Source organism: Ixodes scapularis, unplaced genomic scaffold (assembly GCF_016920785.2).
Source record: "Ixodes scapularis isolate PalLabHiFi unplaced genomic scaffold, ASM1692078v2 PGA_scaffold5__190_contigs__length_132052651, whole genome shotgun sequence".
Lineage (NCBI taxonomy): Eukaryota > Metazoa > Arthropoda > Arachnida > Ixodida > Ixodidae > Ixodes > Ixodes scapularis.
The window spans coordinates 130,322,588-130,339,443 of NW_024609880.1; the positions used below are offsets into that span (position 1 = coordinate 130,322,588).

Here is a 16,856-nt window from a genome sequence, read left to right on the forward strand (position 1 = left end):
ATGATGTTCTCGGAGGTGCGGACAGGCTGCGAGTAATTAAGCCGCTCAGATCCCGTTTGATGCCGTTTGGCGATTCTCGGGATGCTGGCCGGTTTCACAGGCGTCATTTAGTCAACGAACCGCGGGCCTCCTGAGTGATGGTGCAGCCCGCTTTTAAACGGGAAATGACATCAGCTAGCTGCGCCTTTCGCGGAATCGCGCGCAATCAGCCGACTCGGCGGCGGAGAAAATGATGATCCGTTCTGGAAGGCCATACTTGCAGGCCGCGAACCGTTCTAGCTGGGCGTCGCAAATCAAGCCGACTCAGGGCCATCCTACACCGTGCTTGGGCCCGACAACCGAGCGCACGAAAACCGCTCGTCACGGCCCAACACGCGCAACTTAGCGGCGTTTCGCGGTATCGTCGGCGAGACAAACGCGTCGTCTGCTCACTGACGACAAGCAGACGACGTTGGAAGAACGCGGCGGGGCGTCCTCCTCATTAGGGCCGCGGTTCGTCGTTGATGAGGCGCGGGTTTCTAATGAGCGGACTCCAGCAGACACGCGACGACGGTGCTGGCGTCCGGGGTCGTGCTCGTTGACGTCCCCGCGGGAAGGATTCGCTTTCGACAGCGCGCCCCGCTGCGCAGCTTGGCTTCCCTGCTCGGGCCAATGCTACGCCGCAACGCTCGCCCCTCAGAAAAAGAAAAAAAAAAGTTAAATAATTATGCCAGTGACTGTGTCTTCTTTTTTTATGCGTTTTTATTGCATGGGCGACGTGCAACCAAAAGCGTCGATGTGATCGGCCACACGACAGTCGAAACGCTCACTATGATGTCTTTAGTGGGAATAGTTCCGATATCGTCCATGCAAATAAAGCAATGTCAGACCATGGACATGGTCACACTGTCAACTTCGGTTGTGTTGTTTAGAGTAGCCAGAATCACAACCCGTGACGTCCGACGCAAATTCCGGTCGTGACGTCAAGAATGGAAGCCGCAAGAGGGCTCCAGCAGGCGCCCGTTGCCTTTCGCCGGTGGCTGCGCGTGCACAATCGAGGCTCGCACTCAAGTGTTCTCGGGAAGCTCTCGCGGGAGACAGACGCTTCCCTCTCATCCCAGAAAAGCGTTCGAAAAAGCGTTTCGAAAACCGGAGCTGCCGGAGAGTTGACCACCCAACTGCCAAGTGAATCTTGCCTCTCGGTCCAGACGTGTCTTGGCGTCTTGTCAGGGCCACGCTTCTCTTCGGCGTCTTGTGTCAACACCCCTTTCGCTCCAGCTGCAACGCCCGCAGCGACGATAATACCAGCTTCCTAGCTCAGCGCCGCTGTGACGTCATTTTACGTTTCACGCTCTCAGCCTAACTCGGTGTCCGGCAAAGGGCTCTGAATTTACGATGCATGGCACCATCGATGAGAATCGAGATCATACCTTTTCCGAACACTCAATTCGGAGGATTGAACTTGTCGATTTCCCGCAGATTTGGGAAGCTTTTTGTTTTTACATTCTTTTGTTGCGTCGGCAGGTGCAGTCGCAGATGGCCACCCGACGTCGGCGTCTTCTTCGGGGAACCTCGCATTTGTCTAAAGAACATGGGATTTTTTTATTCGTCTGCTTCGTACTATCGTTGTTGCCTTGCCTTCGTGATTGCATATGGGCTCGGAGACAACCGTCTTTAGTGAATTGCTTACTGACGTCACATCACTGCGGTGGCGCTGCTGTCGGTACTGCGCATGCGCAGACACTTCACTCCTCCCGCATTTTGTCTCCGCGCATGCGCAGTGCCCACACCTGGTGTGGGCAAAGCGGGCTCCTTTGGAAACACTATGTTGGTGCGTAGATGTTTACACTGCAGTTTTATGCAACATACGTGAGAGGTACAGATTTGAGCGCACAGCTTCAGAGGTGCTTTTTTGGTGCATTTTTGTGGAAACAAAGTTTAGCACATTGCTACGCCCGTGCTGGTGGTGGTGCGCACAAAAAGAGTGCACAAGAAACATTGGGAGTGATCGCTTTTGTGCGGTCGGAGCACGCTGCAAGTTCCCCGTTCGGTGCCGGCTTTTACACAAACGATGAAGTTTCACAGCGTCGTACACGCACAGAAAACACGGCTCACAGTCATATGTTACAATCGGCTTGCTTTTCTCTGCACTGAAATACTTCCAGCCATGTTTGGCGACTGCGCGCATCCAAGAGAGAGAAGGCTTGTAAAAGAGGAGATGCTAACGCAAGCCTTCTCTCTCTCGAATCCCTCGACTGCTCTGCCTTTTCACCTTCCTTGGGGACGGAAAATAAAACCAGCAAAGACAGGTCCTAAGTGGAAAAACACTACTTGTACGTCACGTCCCGTCGCTCGCTGAATGGCTCAAGCGCTTGCGTTGAGGAAAAATTGGGTCCAGAGACGTCCTCGTCGTCCTCCATGACACGACACTTTTGTCAATAATAATAAAAAAAAAAATCTTTCCTTTTGTTACTTTTTTTTTTTTTTTTTTTTCAGTGTGAATGAGTCTTGACACCACTAGCCAGTGGCGTAGCCAGGGAGGGAGCTCATGGAGCTTCAACCCCCCCACCCCGCCTCCCCTCCCCTGAAAACAATTCTTGGCTATGCAACTGCCAATAGCTGCTATAACACCACATTACAGCGGCACTAACCACTACCAGACACGGTGATGTCACATCAGGTCATGAGACTCTCAAGTTTTCTGATAAATATAGAGGGGATTTAATGTCGCAGGACATGAAGTCACTTGACGTAAAATAAAAATTCCGAGGACACCAGCACTTCTTATGAGTTGTGAATGCGAAAGCATGAATGTTGTTCTTTCCCTCCCTTCATCTCCGGCGTACTGGCGTGGACGGTCATGTTTCGCTAGTGCCGATGGCCGAGCGCGCGCTCTCGTGAAGTGGCCGCGTCGTGCTGAGCTTGGCCGTGCAGCCTCTCCGGAGTTTGCCCGAGCGGGCTGTGTGGCCACTGCTCCCTCTTACCGGCGGCCGGGCCGCTGCGTGCGCTGTTCCGCCATGAAGAGGACTTTCCTTGTGGCGTTTCTTGGAAGTACGCCCCACGAGAGCCAATGGGAGCCTCGTTCCTTGATGATGCGTGCCAGCCAAAGGCATTCATCAGCTCGCGGCTTCACTTTGCTCCATTGGGACAGGGGAGTTTAGGTGCCGTTTGGCGCGGCTTCATCGCTCATGACGTCGGTTTGCTCCGTGGGACAGTTAATGCTTTCACATTAATAAACATTGTGCTTTTTTTCGCTCCCCGAAATCACTGTTTAATGTCTTCCATAGAGGGATTTTTAAATACTGCATTTTATGAGTACTTTGGAGGTGAAGGTCGAGAGTAACTTCTCGATGGGATGGAAGCGGGCATACACCTGACGGCGTGTTTTTGATCCCGCGCAGAGCGCTTCCTGAGCCTGCTGTCCGATGCCGAGCGCAACACGCAGCTGCTCTTCTCGAACGTGTACGCGGAGCGCATGGCGGCTGCGGCACGCGCCCCCGTGCGGAGCCTGTTCGCGGCCTTGGAGGCCCACCTGCTGGGGACGCCGGGGCCCGCGGCCGAGGCCCAGCTGGGCGCCTTCTTCGATGAACTCTTCCCCTTCGTCTACTTCCACACCGTCAACCCCAAGCTGAACGACTTCAGCGACGACTACAAGGCCTGCCTGCGCTCGGCCCAGGGGCAGCTCAGGCCTTTCGGGGACGTTCCCACCAGGCTGCAGGTACCTCGCTTCCTTCTTTCAGCACTTATAGGGTTGCTCATACATTGTACGGAAGCGTCTGCTCCACAGACACCTCAAGTGTCTTCCGGGCACTTCATACATACCAGGCGTTTCAACTGGGAAACAAACACTGCCAGCCTTGGCAGTCGTCAGAGAAGTAAAAAAACATTCTAATTAGGTCAGTAATTAACCAAAATTTACTTTAATTAGCGAAAATAAACATATTGCTGCAAGGAGAAACTTGCTAAGCATCATCGAAAGCGGTCCTGCTCCCCGGTGGCCGAGACCAGAGGCTGAGACATGCAGCACACGTGCACCATACTTTCCTTCATACAAGGAAGCTGAGGTGGTAGCTTTGCACCTCAGCCACCGGGGCTCCATTAGGAAACCCAGAAATACGTTCAAATTATAAACGGTCTTTCGGAACACCGTAAAATGCTGACCCTGCCTGGTATCTTTTTCGAAGGAGTTCATTTAGTGATTTTTGATGAAGCAAGTTTCTCATTGCACTAAAATGTTTATTTTCACTCATTAAAACGCTGATTAGTAAATTTTAGTTAAATATCTAGCTTAGTATGTTTTTTGTTTTTTTTTTGCAATTCCCCGACATCTATTGTGGCTAAAGATTTGTTCCTGGAAATTTTTTCTCGAATGCTCTGCATTTATAGAATGCCTTTGAAAAATGCCAAACAGACAGCCACTTTTTTTTTGCATCTTTTTTTTTTGTCGATTTTTAACACAATCTTTTCAAAAGTTGGCCCTTAACAAGTTTGTGGTGGACGAGGCATTAAACGTGGTTATTTTACACAGGCCATTGACATCATGAACTGTCAAAATATGTCCAGCTATATGCTGCTCTACGAGAGCATTGCACTTAGTCCCTACTCTCCTGGCATATCCTGCAGCTACTTGGCCTCTCTAGCGTGCCGCGTACAGGTGTTCCCATGAAGCAGCCCGGACCAGTGATTTTCTTACCCCTCCCCCCCCTTCTTGTTTGTCTGAGAGCCCCTCCTAAAAGAACCTTCTGCTAAAAAAAAGAAAAAGAGAACAACAAAACATTTTGTTTTGCATGAAACCTTTGTTTCCTTGAGCACGCTGGCTCAAACAGTGGCATCAGAGCACGAGCCGTTTCGTCGCCTCTCCTCTGCGCTGAATAGCTCCTCTTCCAATTGACGGGAAGAAGAACGGAGGAGAGGTTTTCCCAGTGATATATATTCGTTATTCAGATTCATTGCGGTATCACGGTATTGATATTGTGACTGATGTTTTCTGACGTTGCCTTTTGCTTTACTTTGTGCCTTTTTAAGGAAATTACGCATCCTTCATTAAATGTTTAAGCTGTCATGTTGAATGTAGAGTTCAAGAACCTCCGTCGGGCACCACGCTCGCATCTCTTTCCAAATGCAAAAAAAAAAGCCTCTTTGTGCTTACTTTCTTTCTAAGACCCCTGGAAATTCAGTCCCCCCCCCCCCCCGTAATTTTAATTCCTTGGGAAACCCCTACCACGGATGCCCAGTGGGAAGCTCCATTAAAGGGAGTTTTCGTAGACCCTTTTCGCCGTCCTGCATTGCTCTCCGCAACCCACTACGATACCCGGAACTCTACAGTCAAGGCCATCGACGCGCAGGCACAGTAGCGGCTTCTTCGTTGCAGAGGACTTAGCGGAGGGGGAAACGCGGTCTACACGAAAACTTATTACGTCCCCTCCTCTTGCGGTGCTCCTGGGAGCACCTCAGTATGGCACAGGCGGCGTGGAATGGCCCACGTTCGCGCATTACAGCTGAACGGCTGTCTAAACGGGACGCATTTCTTGCTGTCACAGCATTTGCCGTACAGGAAACGGAGGTTTTCCTCCAGTTCCGGTCGACTCTAAGACGTTTTCGTTGCCTGGGAGAGAGCTCCCTTCTGCTTCCGCCATCAAGGCCTCCGCTGTTGTCAGCCCTCAACCTCCCGAAAACAGGAAAGGGGAGGAGACGAAAGCGAGCAGGCGAGGAGGGAGGCCATGCTGTTTGCGTGGTTCATGTCCGGAAATAAGGGTAAAAGCTAGCTGGTAAACAATCATACTTGTACTCTTAAACTCCAAGAGAAAAAAAAAGGGAACAACACAACGACGTCGTTGTGTTGTCCCCTTTTCCTCCCTCTTCGTTTGTTCCCTTGTCTCAGGATTTGTAAGTAAATTTGTGTCCTCATTGAAAACATACGTTCGCGCCACAGCGTTCGCTTTACTTGAGAATTGTACTCACTTTTCCTTTGCCCTTCACGGCATTTGCTGTGTCCTGTTTAGACAGCCGTTCCGCCACGCCGAGAAGTGCGCGCTATATTGAGCAGGACTGATGAACACCGCCTAATGCAAATGGTCCGCATCACCTTCCCTAGGGCCCCCTGCTGGAGTCTCTGGGTGCAGCGCGGACGCTGCTGCGCGCCACCCGCGTGGCGCTGGAGGTGCTGAACGCATCCAGCGTGCCGGACTCCACGCCGACGCCCGGCTGTGGCCGCGCCCTGGCACAGCTCTTGGGCTGCCCCGCGTGCCTGGCCCCGCAGCACTCGCGCGGAGAGCTCCGACCCTGCTCAGGCCTGTGCCTCAACACCCTGCGCGGCTGCCTGGCCGGCGTCGAGGACCTGGCGGCGCCCTGGAGCGACCTGGTGTCGGCACTGCACCGTATGCTGCTGCGCATGGTGGGCTCCAACGACCTGGAGGAGGTTCTGTCCGTCCTAGACTCCAAGGTGTCTGAGGCCGTCATGCATGCCATGGAGAACGGGCCGGAGCTCTCCAAGAGGGTGAGTGGGCGCTTTGCGGCGGGATTGACTTTTCGGAGGGCAGACAGCAGGGCTGGGGCCGTCGGCACGCCGGTTGGGCCGGGTGGGTTAATCATTTAGCGGGGAAACTGAACTGATGTAGAGGTCACATGACGTCAATTTCCTCGCTGGGAGGAGAAGGAGGGGAGAGGAGCAGGGGCATACCCTCCCCTTTTCCTCTCCTCATCCTTTTCCCCGCTAAATTTAGTGGGGAAATTTACATCACGTGACCTCAACACCAATTCAGTTTCCTTGCTAAATTTAGAGCGGAAAATTTAGCTATCAAATTTAAACGAGCGCTCCTTAAATACTTTATTTACACATGGAACATTCTTTGGATATTTGCTCCAGATTTCGTGAAGCCGGATTAATTAAAGCTGTGGCTTGTGACGTCACATGACTTCAGTTTCCTCGCTAGATTTAGCAAGAAAGTTGACGTCACATGTCCTCAACACCAATTCAGTTTCCCCGCTAAATTTAGCGGGAAAAATGACGTCACATGACTTCATGGCACGTGACCTATACGCCAATTAAGTTTCTCCGGTTAATTTAGTGGGGAAATTGACGTGATGTGATTCGATGCCACATGACCTCTACACCAATTCAGCTTCCCCATCAAGTTTAGCGGGAAATTTACATTGCGTGGCACCAACTGCATGTCGGTGCAGCCACTAGGTGCAATTGCTCCCAGTAGACAAATTCGGATAGCAAATTCTGTCACACATACGTGAACCTCCAAGAACAACTAACAAGTGTACACATAGTATGTTTTAAACTATCTGAAGAAGAGTGCCGTGAGAGTATCGCTAAACGTTTGTGATGATAAAATGTTTTACGTATGCAACACAATTGCCTAGCAATTCGCCTTACAATGTTTTCTTTTTTAGTTCTCTTCATAATCCTGTGTGTCTCTCTCCTTGGCCCTTTGGAAAGAAATTCTTTCAGGACCTACTCAATCGCTTAGGATGGTCCCCGTTATGTTTCTACTGCCTTTCTTTAACGAGCAGACATATTAGCGCAATGGCAGAAACCTGTGGAACTTGGACCTATTGATTTGCGGCTGATCCGATTCTACTAGCTGCTTGAAAGTTGGTTATGGTAAATATTGAGTCTTATTAATATCGCTCATCCGAGTCATCCATTTATGCAGTCTGTTTCGCCGTAAAGTTTTAAAAAGGACGATCCTGGCACAATGTTCCGAGTTAAAACGTGACCAGTGAACTATCCTGCACAAAACTTGCCTTTCCATTGTTGGTGCGTGAGACGTACCCGTTCAAAACGTGTTATCTGTTGTTCCTCAAGTATCGTCATCAATTCCTCATTCTGACCTTTTGTGTGGTACTTTCCATTGTTACGATTCCTCGAATACCTTTGGTCGTCTCCGAGTGGCCCATTTCTTGCATGGTGCGTTCCCTAAGCGTCTCTTGCGCGTCGATCCAGGTGAAGCTAGAGTGCGGGGACCCCAAGCGGCGACTGGGCAACGCCAGCTCGGCGGAAGTGGCTGGACCGCGCAGAGTGACGGCGGCCCTGCGCGGCCCGAACACGTCCCTGCGAACCCAGCAGCGCCAGTTCATGCAGCGGCTGAACGACTCTCGCACGCTCTTCTCCTCGCTCTCCGAGACCTTGTGCTCGGGGCGCGGGATGGAGGCCACCCACGACACGCCCTGCTGGAACGGTGCTGGCAGCGGGGAGTGAGTACCCTTCATCATATTTGCTGGGGCATACGAATTGTGATATGTGTGAATACATAGTATTTATCTGTCCTCGGCATCTTCGATAGTGCGGTGTCCTGACCGGTGCTTTTGTATCTTCCATTGCCTCAGGCATGCAGGGTTTGGGCTACCAATCGCTCTCGTTGCATATGCAATGCCATCACATGAGATGACATTATGTAACTTGAAACTTCGTGCAAGCCTCAGATTGGCAGCCAGTGTTTTGCTGAGAGACGTAACTTCTTTCCCGCTTTTTCAAGTTCTTTCTATCATCGTTGTTTGCATTTCGTTCATGATTTAGGTAACAAGACTTGGCACTACATGAACTTTTCTGTATCGGGGCTTTTTTGTGTTGTCCTCGGTGTCTCCTGCCTCTTCGTGGTGAGGCTAGATGTGCCGCCTTCTTTTCATCTGTTTCCTCTACGTCTTATTGGTTGCTGTTGGCTGATGTGTTAGACATTGTGGCCCTTACGCAAGAGCATATCCTTCAACTGCTCCGCTCATTGTCCCAGGTACACCAAGACTGTGGCGGGGGTGGGGACGTCAGCCCAGAAGTCCAATCCGGAGGTGTCCTACGAGACGTCTTTGTGGGACTCCAGACTGGATGTCCTGGTGCACAAGCTCAATGACATGACCACTGTGAGTATACCCTAAAATCTTGAGAGATAGTCCACCTAACATCAAGAGCAAATCGGCTAAAAATATGGATTGGGCTAACTTTTAATGTACAATCGAGAAAAGTTCGAAAAGTTTGAAAACATTTGCTATTTTTAGGGCGTGTCCCTTCCAAGCTCGTTATGATGGTGAGGGACAACGAAGCAAAGATGACTGTACTTCCCAGTCAGTAACGTTCACTTATATCGTGCCATAGCTAACTAGCCACATTTACGCCGAGGTCATCATTGATCCCAACACTACTATTGCTAAGAGTGGGCCATCTTTCGGTCTCTACAAAAATATGTCAAATCAAGCCAAAAATAGGGGGTGGGCTATCTTTCATGGATGGAGCATCTGTAGGAATTTTACGATAAGTCTCCATGTCAGATCTCCTTAGATAAAGTGTCACATGGTTTTTTTTTTTGGTTTTTTTTAAATCTAACCTGGATGTTTATCCTTTCTTTGAGCAAGGCCAGTGGATATCACATGTTGGCTGGAGTATCTAGTGATATATTTTTCTACCGATCAATTGCATATAGACAGAGGGAGGGGTTTTGAGGTTGAACTCCCTGCCCACTATTCTTTGCGCTTAGCTTAAACACAGGTGGAGCAACTGGCAAAGCTACGAGCTCAGGCTTCTCGCCTTTGCTGCAGTACAGTGTGTCCCCCATAAAAACCCAGTTTTTTTTCGCTGCAGACATAAAGAATGTATCGCTGGATGCTCACTCTACGGCTAGACGTAGCGCAGTCCGGACCAGGTGCCATGGTTTCAGAACTGACCACTACCTTATTCAGAATATCTAAGTTGACTTTGTTGTGAACTTTGTCGGCCACCATTTCTCCGTTTAAAATTTTCGAAACTCGCTTATAACTTTTTGATAAGATAAAGGTTCATTCTGAAACTTTGGCATCTAGTTCAAACCGCTAGCGCTACATTCGGGTGGAAACCAAGCATTCAACGATGCATTCTATAAACAACTTCTTTTTCGCAGGCTCAATATTTCGCGATTTAGGTCGAAGTTGAAGTTTCAGAACAATTTGCAGGTTCAAATCTTTGTGACGCTGTTGGATCTGAATGTAGATTCCAATGCATTTACATTTTACTGGAATTCTTTGCGGGACCCAATGATTTCCCTACACACCCCCCTTGTTTTTCTAAAAGCACCCCCTTAATTCGCAATGACTCCTCTACTCTCAATTACCCCATCCCCCCTAAAAATTCCGACACCCCCCTAATTTTAAATTTTGGGGAAACCCCTGGCGGGACCTATTTATCATGAATTGTAGGCGACATGCAAAAATTTAGATTGCGAAAATTACGTCATTTACAGTAATTCATTTCTACAATAAAAATAATTCTATCTATTTTGTGGGGACGCAGAGTGCAGCATTGGTTGGCAACCTTGTTGCTCTGTTTTCGCATGAAGTGCAAATTTTTACCTTAGACATTGTCTTGTGGTCGGAGCTGTCTTCCACACGGAATAAAGTGCGCCGTGTCTGAACAGTGCGGGTGACGGTGTGGCCCTTTGCGCGCAGGAGATCCTTGGAAACCGAATCTCCGTGATGCCAGAGTCGGACTCGTACACGATGGAAGGCAGTGGCAGCGGGGCCTGGGGCAATGGGGAAACGTCGGACGACGAGGACTTTGACGGAGGTTCGGGCAGCGGCATGGGTAAGTCTCAACTGCCTCCCGCTCTCGCCGTCGTAGCGTGGGCCTGCAACGCGTCTCCAACCAATGTGTTTAGCGTCCCTTCGCGAAAAGCGTGAGCGAACGCGAGAGTTGCCGTCGTCGCAGCATCCTTGGCTTCCTTCCGTAGTCTATCAAGCTAAAGAACAGACTGCAGCAGAACACTACCGCATCTACCAGGATTGTGACTTGCGACAGTGTGACACCTCCGTGATGTCACAAGGCGGAACACGCCAATTGGAGACGCATTCTAGGCACTGTGGGGACCGGGAAATTGTCGGGCCTCCGATTGGGCTCCAGCATTGAGCAGTTTCTGAGGATGTCGTGGTGCAAGCTACCTGAAAATGTCAAAATGCAGCTGTGAGCCTATTTTTTCCATTCCGAGGGATGAACATGCTTGAATAGGGCGTAACGAAGACGAGGGTTTTTTTTTTTTTTTTCTCGCATGATTTTGGCAGTTATTTCCTTCAGTCGTGGCGAAGCAAGTGGCTCGCATGATCTCTGTTTTATCTGGCAGTAATGAGCTGCTAGGGAATTGAATAACATGCTGATGGTATTTGTTTGGTAGTCTCTGTCATGTTGCCTGTCGTGGCACCCCCTCCCCCATTAAATTGTCTTAATTTGACGAGAGAAGGTCTAACTTTTGAGGAAATGCTTACTTGTTTTGTAATTATTTATTCGTGCAAGCTTATTTCTTTCCATCTTCAATTGGAATGATTCGCTGTGTAGCTGGGTTTATGCGGGCATATTACGGCGGCTATATTGAGAAGTACCTGCCACGTGCGTTTAGTCCAGAGGACCACTGATCCACCCAACCAGCTATGTTACAATCTGTGACCCTCGAACACGCCGAGGAGCCCTCGCATGTCGCTGCAATGCTCCCAGTGGGCCTTTTGGGCACTGTCGATCGGCAAATCAGGAAGCATTTTTGACGGTTCTTCCAAAGCTCCTTAATTTTCTATTAGGTACATCAGTATTTTTGCAGACGAAGGCAAAAAAAAAAATTAAAACATTGGAATTATAATGACAGCTGTACCTAATCGCCAACACTGTCCCGCAAGCACCATTGAAGATCTGTAAAGCCACGTCTACTGCCGCTAGGCAGGCGCATAGGCAGCCTCAAAAAGGTCCATTGCGTGCAGCTGAAACTAGCGGTGTAAAAGAAAGCCTGGAAGCAGTGATAGCTAAACCTTGTTTTGCCAGTGGAAGTCGGCACAGGACGAAACCCTCACGGCATTCTCGTTGCATTCTGTTGCAGGAGAGTACTTTGCGCCGTCGCCAACACCCCACGTTGTGACGACAGCACCGACGCAGAAGGCGGGCGGCAGCGGGGCGTCTGCCCTCGGAGTCAGCGCAGCGTCCCTCGCGTCCATGCTGTGCCTAGTGCTCGTCGCAAAGTCCCTCGCAGACTCCTCGTGAAACAAGCAGCCACGGGATCAGAGCAACACGAGAAGCCCAACCCCGTTCCCTCTTTTTTTTTTTCTTCTGGAATTGTGATAGACTGTGCCCCGCCATTCGCCAGCTGCGGACGACTCGGTCGAGCGGGGGGGACCGACGACGCAAGCTGCGTGTGCCTGAAAACGAGAGGAAAGAGGCGAAAGGACCATTCAGACGAGACTGACTTAGAATACGCCGTTTGGCTTGGTGTGTCTGCCGTGCATGTGTGGTGTGCTTTCCGTGTGGCTCATCTTTTTTCTTTTTTGCCCCGTTGCAACTGTTTACCCACATCGTTGATGCGCACAAGGGTTTGTTCAATGTGCCGGCTGCAAAGGCACCTTGTGGAGTTGTTTCCTCCTGGTTGTTGCTCAGAACGACGATATGTCGGTGTGGATGGTACTGCTCGTTGGCCCGTCTTCTGTTCGTAACGACTGTGACCTCTCGGTTTTGGACGGGTCATGGCCCTCTGATGTTGAGAAAGTTTGCAGTTTACTACGAGAAGAGAAGCTGTACGTATTTTTAGACGCAGATCGTTGTACCTGAGGAACGTGACCGACTCCGTCTGATTCTCGCAAATCGGGCGTTAGCATCACCGACGCCAATCTGAACGAAGCACCGTGCCAAACACAGTGGCCATATCGCTATTGTTCAAAGAGCACCGACAGCATTGGTAGTGAGTTGGAACAGATTGTGTACCCGTTTTGGCGCAGTTGCCACACATTCGATGCAGTTCTTTACCTTGCGGTCCGCGAGGCCTTCAAAAGGTCGGTCATTCGTGGCAGTGCAAGGTGCATTTGTAAATTGGGCTCGGTCGCCTTTTGGGTTGGCAAGTCGTTAACCGAAAAGAAATGTGTGAAATCAGATGCACTCCTTATGTTGCGTATACTTGTGTGCTTAAGGTTTTGGAATTCTCGCGACCTCGGAGCCTTGTTTGAGTAGAATATAGCCTGCCTCGAGTGCTGGGTGCCTATGGTGAGTGTGTGTCCGTCTGCAAATGTTTAATTTTAGTTTATCCTCGTGTAAAAAGATGCTATAGATCTCGAGATTTTTCTTCTGCTTTTCGTGTTTGGAATGTCTGTTGGTTGTAGGAAGCTGTTGCGGCACTCGTAATTTAAAAGAAGCTCTAGTTAAGTTTAGGGGAGCGTATGCTTACACTTGTCGAAATATTGTGATGCACTGTCTGGGAACAGTATCATGGTCCTTTTTTCTTCCAGTTTCTTAGCCTTCTATTTAGTTTTAAGTAAAGACAACCGTAGCGGTTTGTTCTCTTGAATACTCCTGCGCCCCTGGGCTGCGTTGCTAGCAACCATTCCTAGGAGAGGAGTACAAAGATTTATGGATGTCCTGGCAGCCGCTTTATATCCGTATTTATTCTTGGGTTCAGCCCGTGAGCTTTGCCGCCGTATTTATTTTGCATTTAGGAGTGAATGTGGAATTAGTGACTGCATGTAGTCAACCAGTCTTCCTCCCTCCAAAACCGCAATCAGTGACGCGTGGCCCATTCTGCCGACTCCGGCATTGGGGCAGGCAGTTCACGTTGGGCATTAAAGAGCCCGCATGTGTTGCATGAGCTTGATGGGTCAGTCCCTAGCTTTTAATTCTATGTATTATCAATGTTTGCCAGTGTCTTTTTTCTTTCTGAACATGTGCATCGGAGAAAAGTATTTTTTCTACTAATTCCACAATTTCGACTCTATTGAGTTAATCTCTGAAAGACGATTATGTAGTGAGCGAAAAAAAATTTTGGATTGCCGCCTAGAAATTTTTTTTAGAGACACTTCAATTGTTTGTGTAATTCTTAGATCTTTTTTGGAAACAGGTAGTTCGTCGGTACCCTTAAAAAATCATGCATTTGAGGCCCGAGTTTTGGTGCTGTGCCAGTACATTCTTTACACACATCTTAACTGCAGCAAGCACCAAATGATAAGGACAAGCCATCGCCGCTACATCATAACATCATCTTTTACACATCTAACCGAACATTGCTCAAATACTCGTTTACGAAAGGAGAGAAGGAATTGACTCGAGAAGCAATTTAACAAATTTTCTCCGAGATCGAGGCAGCAAAAGTATTGGCTCCACGTTGAACACTCAACAATGTATACTGAATCTCTCTATTTTTCTGAAAGAAAAATTTCACTGCCAGAACCGCGAACAAATTTTGAACATGTGACATGAGGCAAAAGAGTTAGCAAGAGATTCTTTTTAAACTTTTTGTTTGTTTTTTGTTAGTCTCATTGTATGACAAATTTGTTGAAAGTTGATTTACACCCTCAAAGAAGGATTACCTTGGTTGCTTGCTGCTCTGTCTGTCTTAAGACCAAAATCCTTGCATAGCATGTCAAGCAAACATTGAAATCAGATGAAATTTTTTTCTATAATTCTTTTGTTTGCTGTAAATTTCTGTTGTGCATTCTGTCAGAACAACAGCGTCTAAATGATGTGTTTGCCCCCGCTTCTTCTTCGATTAGTCTTTTCCTAAAGCATTGGGGTGTGAGACAGACAAGCAATGCAGACTTTAGCGAGACGAGTGCTGTGCCAAACAAAATGCACTTTTTTATTTTAGCCCGGACGAATTTTGATACCATGTTTTTTTTGTAACCTATGCTTGTTGTTTTTTTGGCAGCAGAAGTACAACCTGTCGCGTGCGTGAAGTCGCTTTACCTGTTTGCTGTTCATGTCTCGCATATGTGCCATGCCTTTTTTTTGTTTGTTGCTAGCCCGTTTTATTTTTTGTATCGTTGAATTTTGCGTGCCGTTACGCGCAGCGCTACGCTGCACATGACGTCGAGAACTGCATTTTATTGAGGATGCTGTGGGGGTGTATTTTTTTTCTTCTTAGTCTCCGCAGTGTGGCAAGTGTGTACATATGTATGTCTCCTGGCAAGCTACGAGAGGGGAAATATTGTAAAAATGACAGACACAACAACAGAGGAGGGATAGGCAGTGTACAATGCAGAGCTTGTTTCTATATAGTAGTAAGTTAAAGAGAGAGGGCCCATTGTTGTTGATGGTCCCACGGCCGGCCAATTGTTGGTGCGTCGTGCGGAGTCGTCTGCGTGCATGAGCGCGAGGCCTCACATGTGATACGAGTTTGACGAATAGCAGATCTTTACTGATGAAGTGTGCTGGAAAGAACAGGATGACTTAGGATCTTCTGGACTCCCTTTTTTTTGTTGTCTTCTGTGTTGATTTATTCTTTCTGTCTTTTTCTTTATTGTAGAAACAAATTATGTGCATCTTCAGTTTTTTTTGTTGCTTTGTCCCTTTATTTCCTCTCTAATAAATCTGTTTGAAACGTTTTTCCCTGCTGGTGATCGGTTGTATGAATTCTTATAATTCTGGCCTGCATTCTGCTCAATCACAAACTGAAGTGGAATCACCATGGAGTCAATATGGGAAGTGATTGCTTGCCAATGAGTGCACCAAAGGGCACACACACACCAACTTGCTGTATAGAACATACAAGATAGAGCAACACGCTCTCATTCCATGGTGCAAGCATTGGACTGCCGTTGAGAACAATCTATTGCATGAAGCACATTAGCATAGCCAGTGTTGGGTAAGTTTTTTATAGCAAGATCAGGTAATGCACAAAATAAGGGATACATTCACCATAATTTACTGTATACATTAGCCACATTTTAGCGATATTGAATTTGATATTTATTTTAGCTCGGGAGATCTGTGGCGCTGCAGAAAGACCGGTCCCCCATACCATGAAACCTTAGTGAAGATGTATAACACCAGTTGGAATTCCAACTGGGAATTACTGTCACTGATCTCTATTGAACTACAATCAAGATCAACTGGTGGAGCCCTCTCTCGGGGAGCGTTGCCAGCCCGTCCCTCGAACTAGCCCTTCTACCGGTGGGGGAGGGGGGTTGCCATGGATGCTAATGGGTGTATCCTACATAACGGGTGGTAGTTTGCACCACCTAGCTTAAAACAATAACAAAAACCGATTTCCCCTTACAAGCCAATGCGTTTAAGTATCACCAGGCTATGAAGATGATCGCCAGGCAGACATTTCAAGGATCGGACAAAAAAGCTAAAAACATTGACCCTCGCCTCCTCCCTCTGGTGAGGGCGTTGGCAATTTTTCTCTCGTCGTCTAACACCAGACCCAACGGGGGTCAGGGTTGAGACATTGGGCCGGAGCCACGCAGAAGGGAGTCCCAATTTCCCTCTGTCCCGCCTCTCCCCCAGATATGCGAGTTAGTTGTACTTCATTCAATTTTCCCTAGCCCCTCCCTTGATAAGGGTTGCCAGCCCGTCCCTTGGGGACCGTTGCCAGCCTGTTCCCTCGCTGAGGGTTGCCAGCCCCTCTCCCGGTGAGGGTTGCCAACCCTCACGAAGAGACGGGCTGGCAACCCTCAGCGATGAACGGGATGGCAACAGGCCTCACCGAGGAACAGGCTGGCAACCCTCCCCGAGGGTTGGGCTGGCAACCTTTCCAAATGGAACGGGCTGTCAACTCTCACTGAGGGAAGGGCTGGCAAACCTCACCGAGGAAAAGGCTGGCAAGGCTCCACAAGCGAAGGGCTAGCAACTACCCTCCTCGAGACGAGACAGGCTAGAAACCCTTCCCGAAAAACTGACTGGCAGCCCTCCCTGCAGGAAGGGAAAATTTATTCACGTAAAATTAACTAGCACAGCTGGGGCAGGTGGGACAAGGGAAAATTGCGACTCCCTCCCACGTGGCTCCGGCCCAAAATCTCCACCCTGTTTCCCAGTGGGCCCGGTGTTGGGGTAGTGCCTTTGACCAGAGGGAAATTGGTGACTCCCTCGCCGGGGGGGAGAAGGCGGGGGCTGATATTTTTAGTTTTTTTGCCCGATCCTCTAAAGGTCATTCTGGCAGTATCCCACA

The 16,856-nt window shown here is 48.9% G+C and overlaps 1 protein-coding gene across 1 annotated transcript in view; it reads left to right on the forward strand.

Moving 5' to 3' along the window:
* Window positions 1-15,290, forward strand: part of LOC8030419 (glypican-5) — a 110,830-nt gene extending 95,540 nt beyond the window's left edge. Inside the window, exons 3-8 of the mRNA XM_029984538.4 lie at window positions 3,381-3,697; window positions 6,074-6,475; window positions 7,934-8,184; window positions 8,718-8,844; window positions 10,399-10,534; window positions 11,808-15,290. Coding sequence (XP_029840398.3) covers window positions 3,381-3,697; window positions 6,074-6,475; window positions 7,934-8,184; window positions 8,718-8,844; window positions 10,399-10,534; window positions 11,808-11,968 — 1,394 coding nt within the window. The 3' untranslated portion in view covers window positions 11,969-15,290. The remainder of the gene's footprint in view (window positions 1-3,380; window positions 3,698-6,073; window positions 6,476-7,933; window positions 8,185-8,717; window positions 8,845-10,398; window positions 10,535-11,807) is intronic.
* The last annotated feature ends 1,566 nt before the right edge of the window (window positions 15,291-16,856 follow it).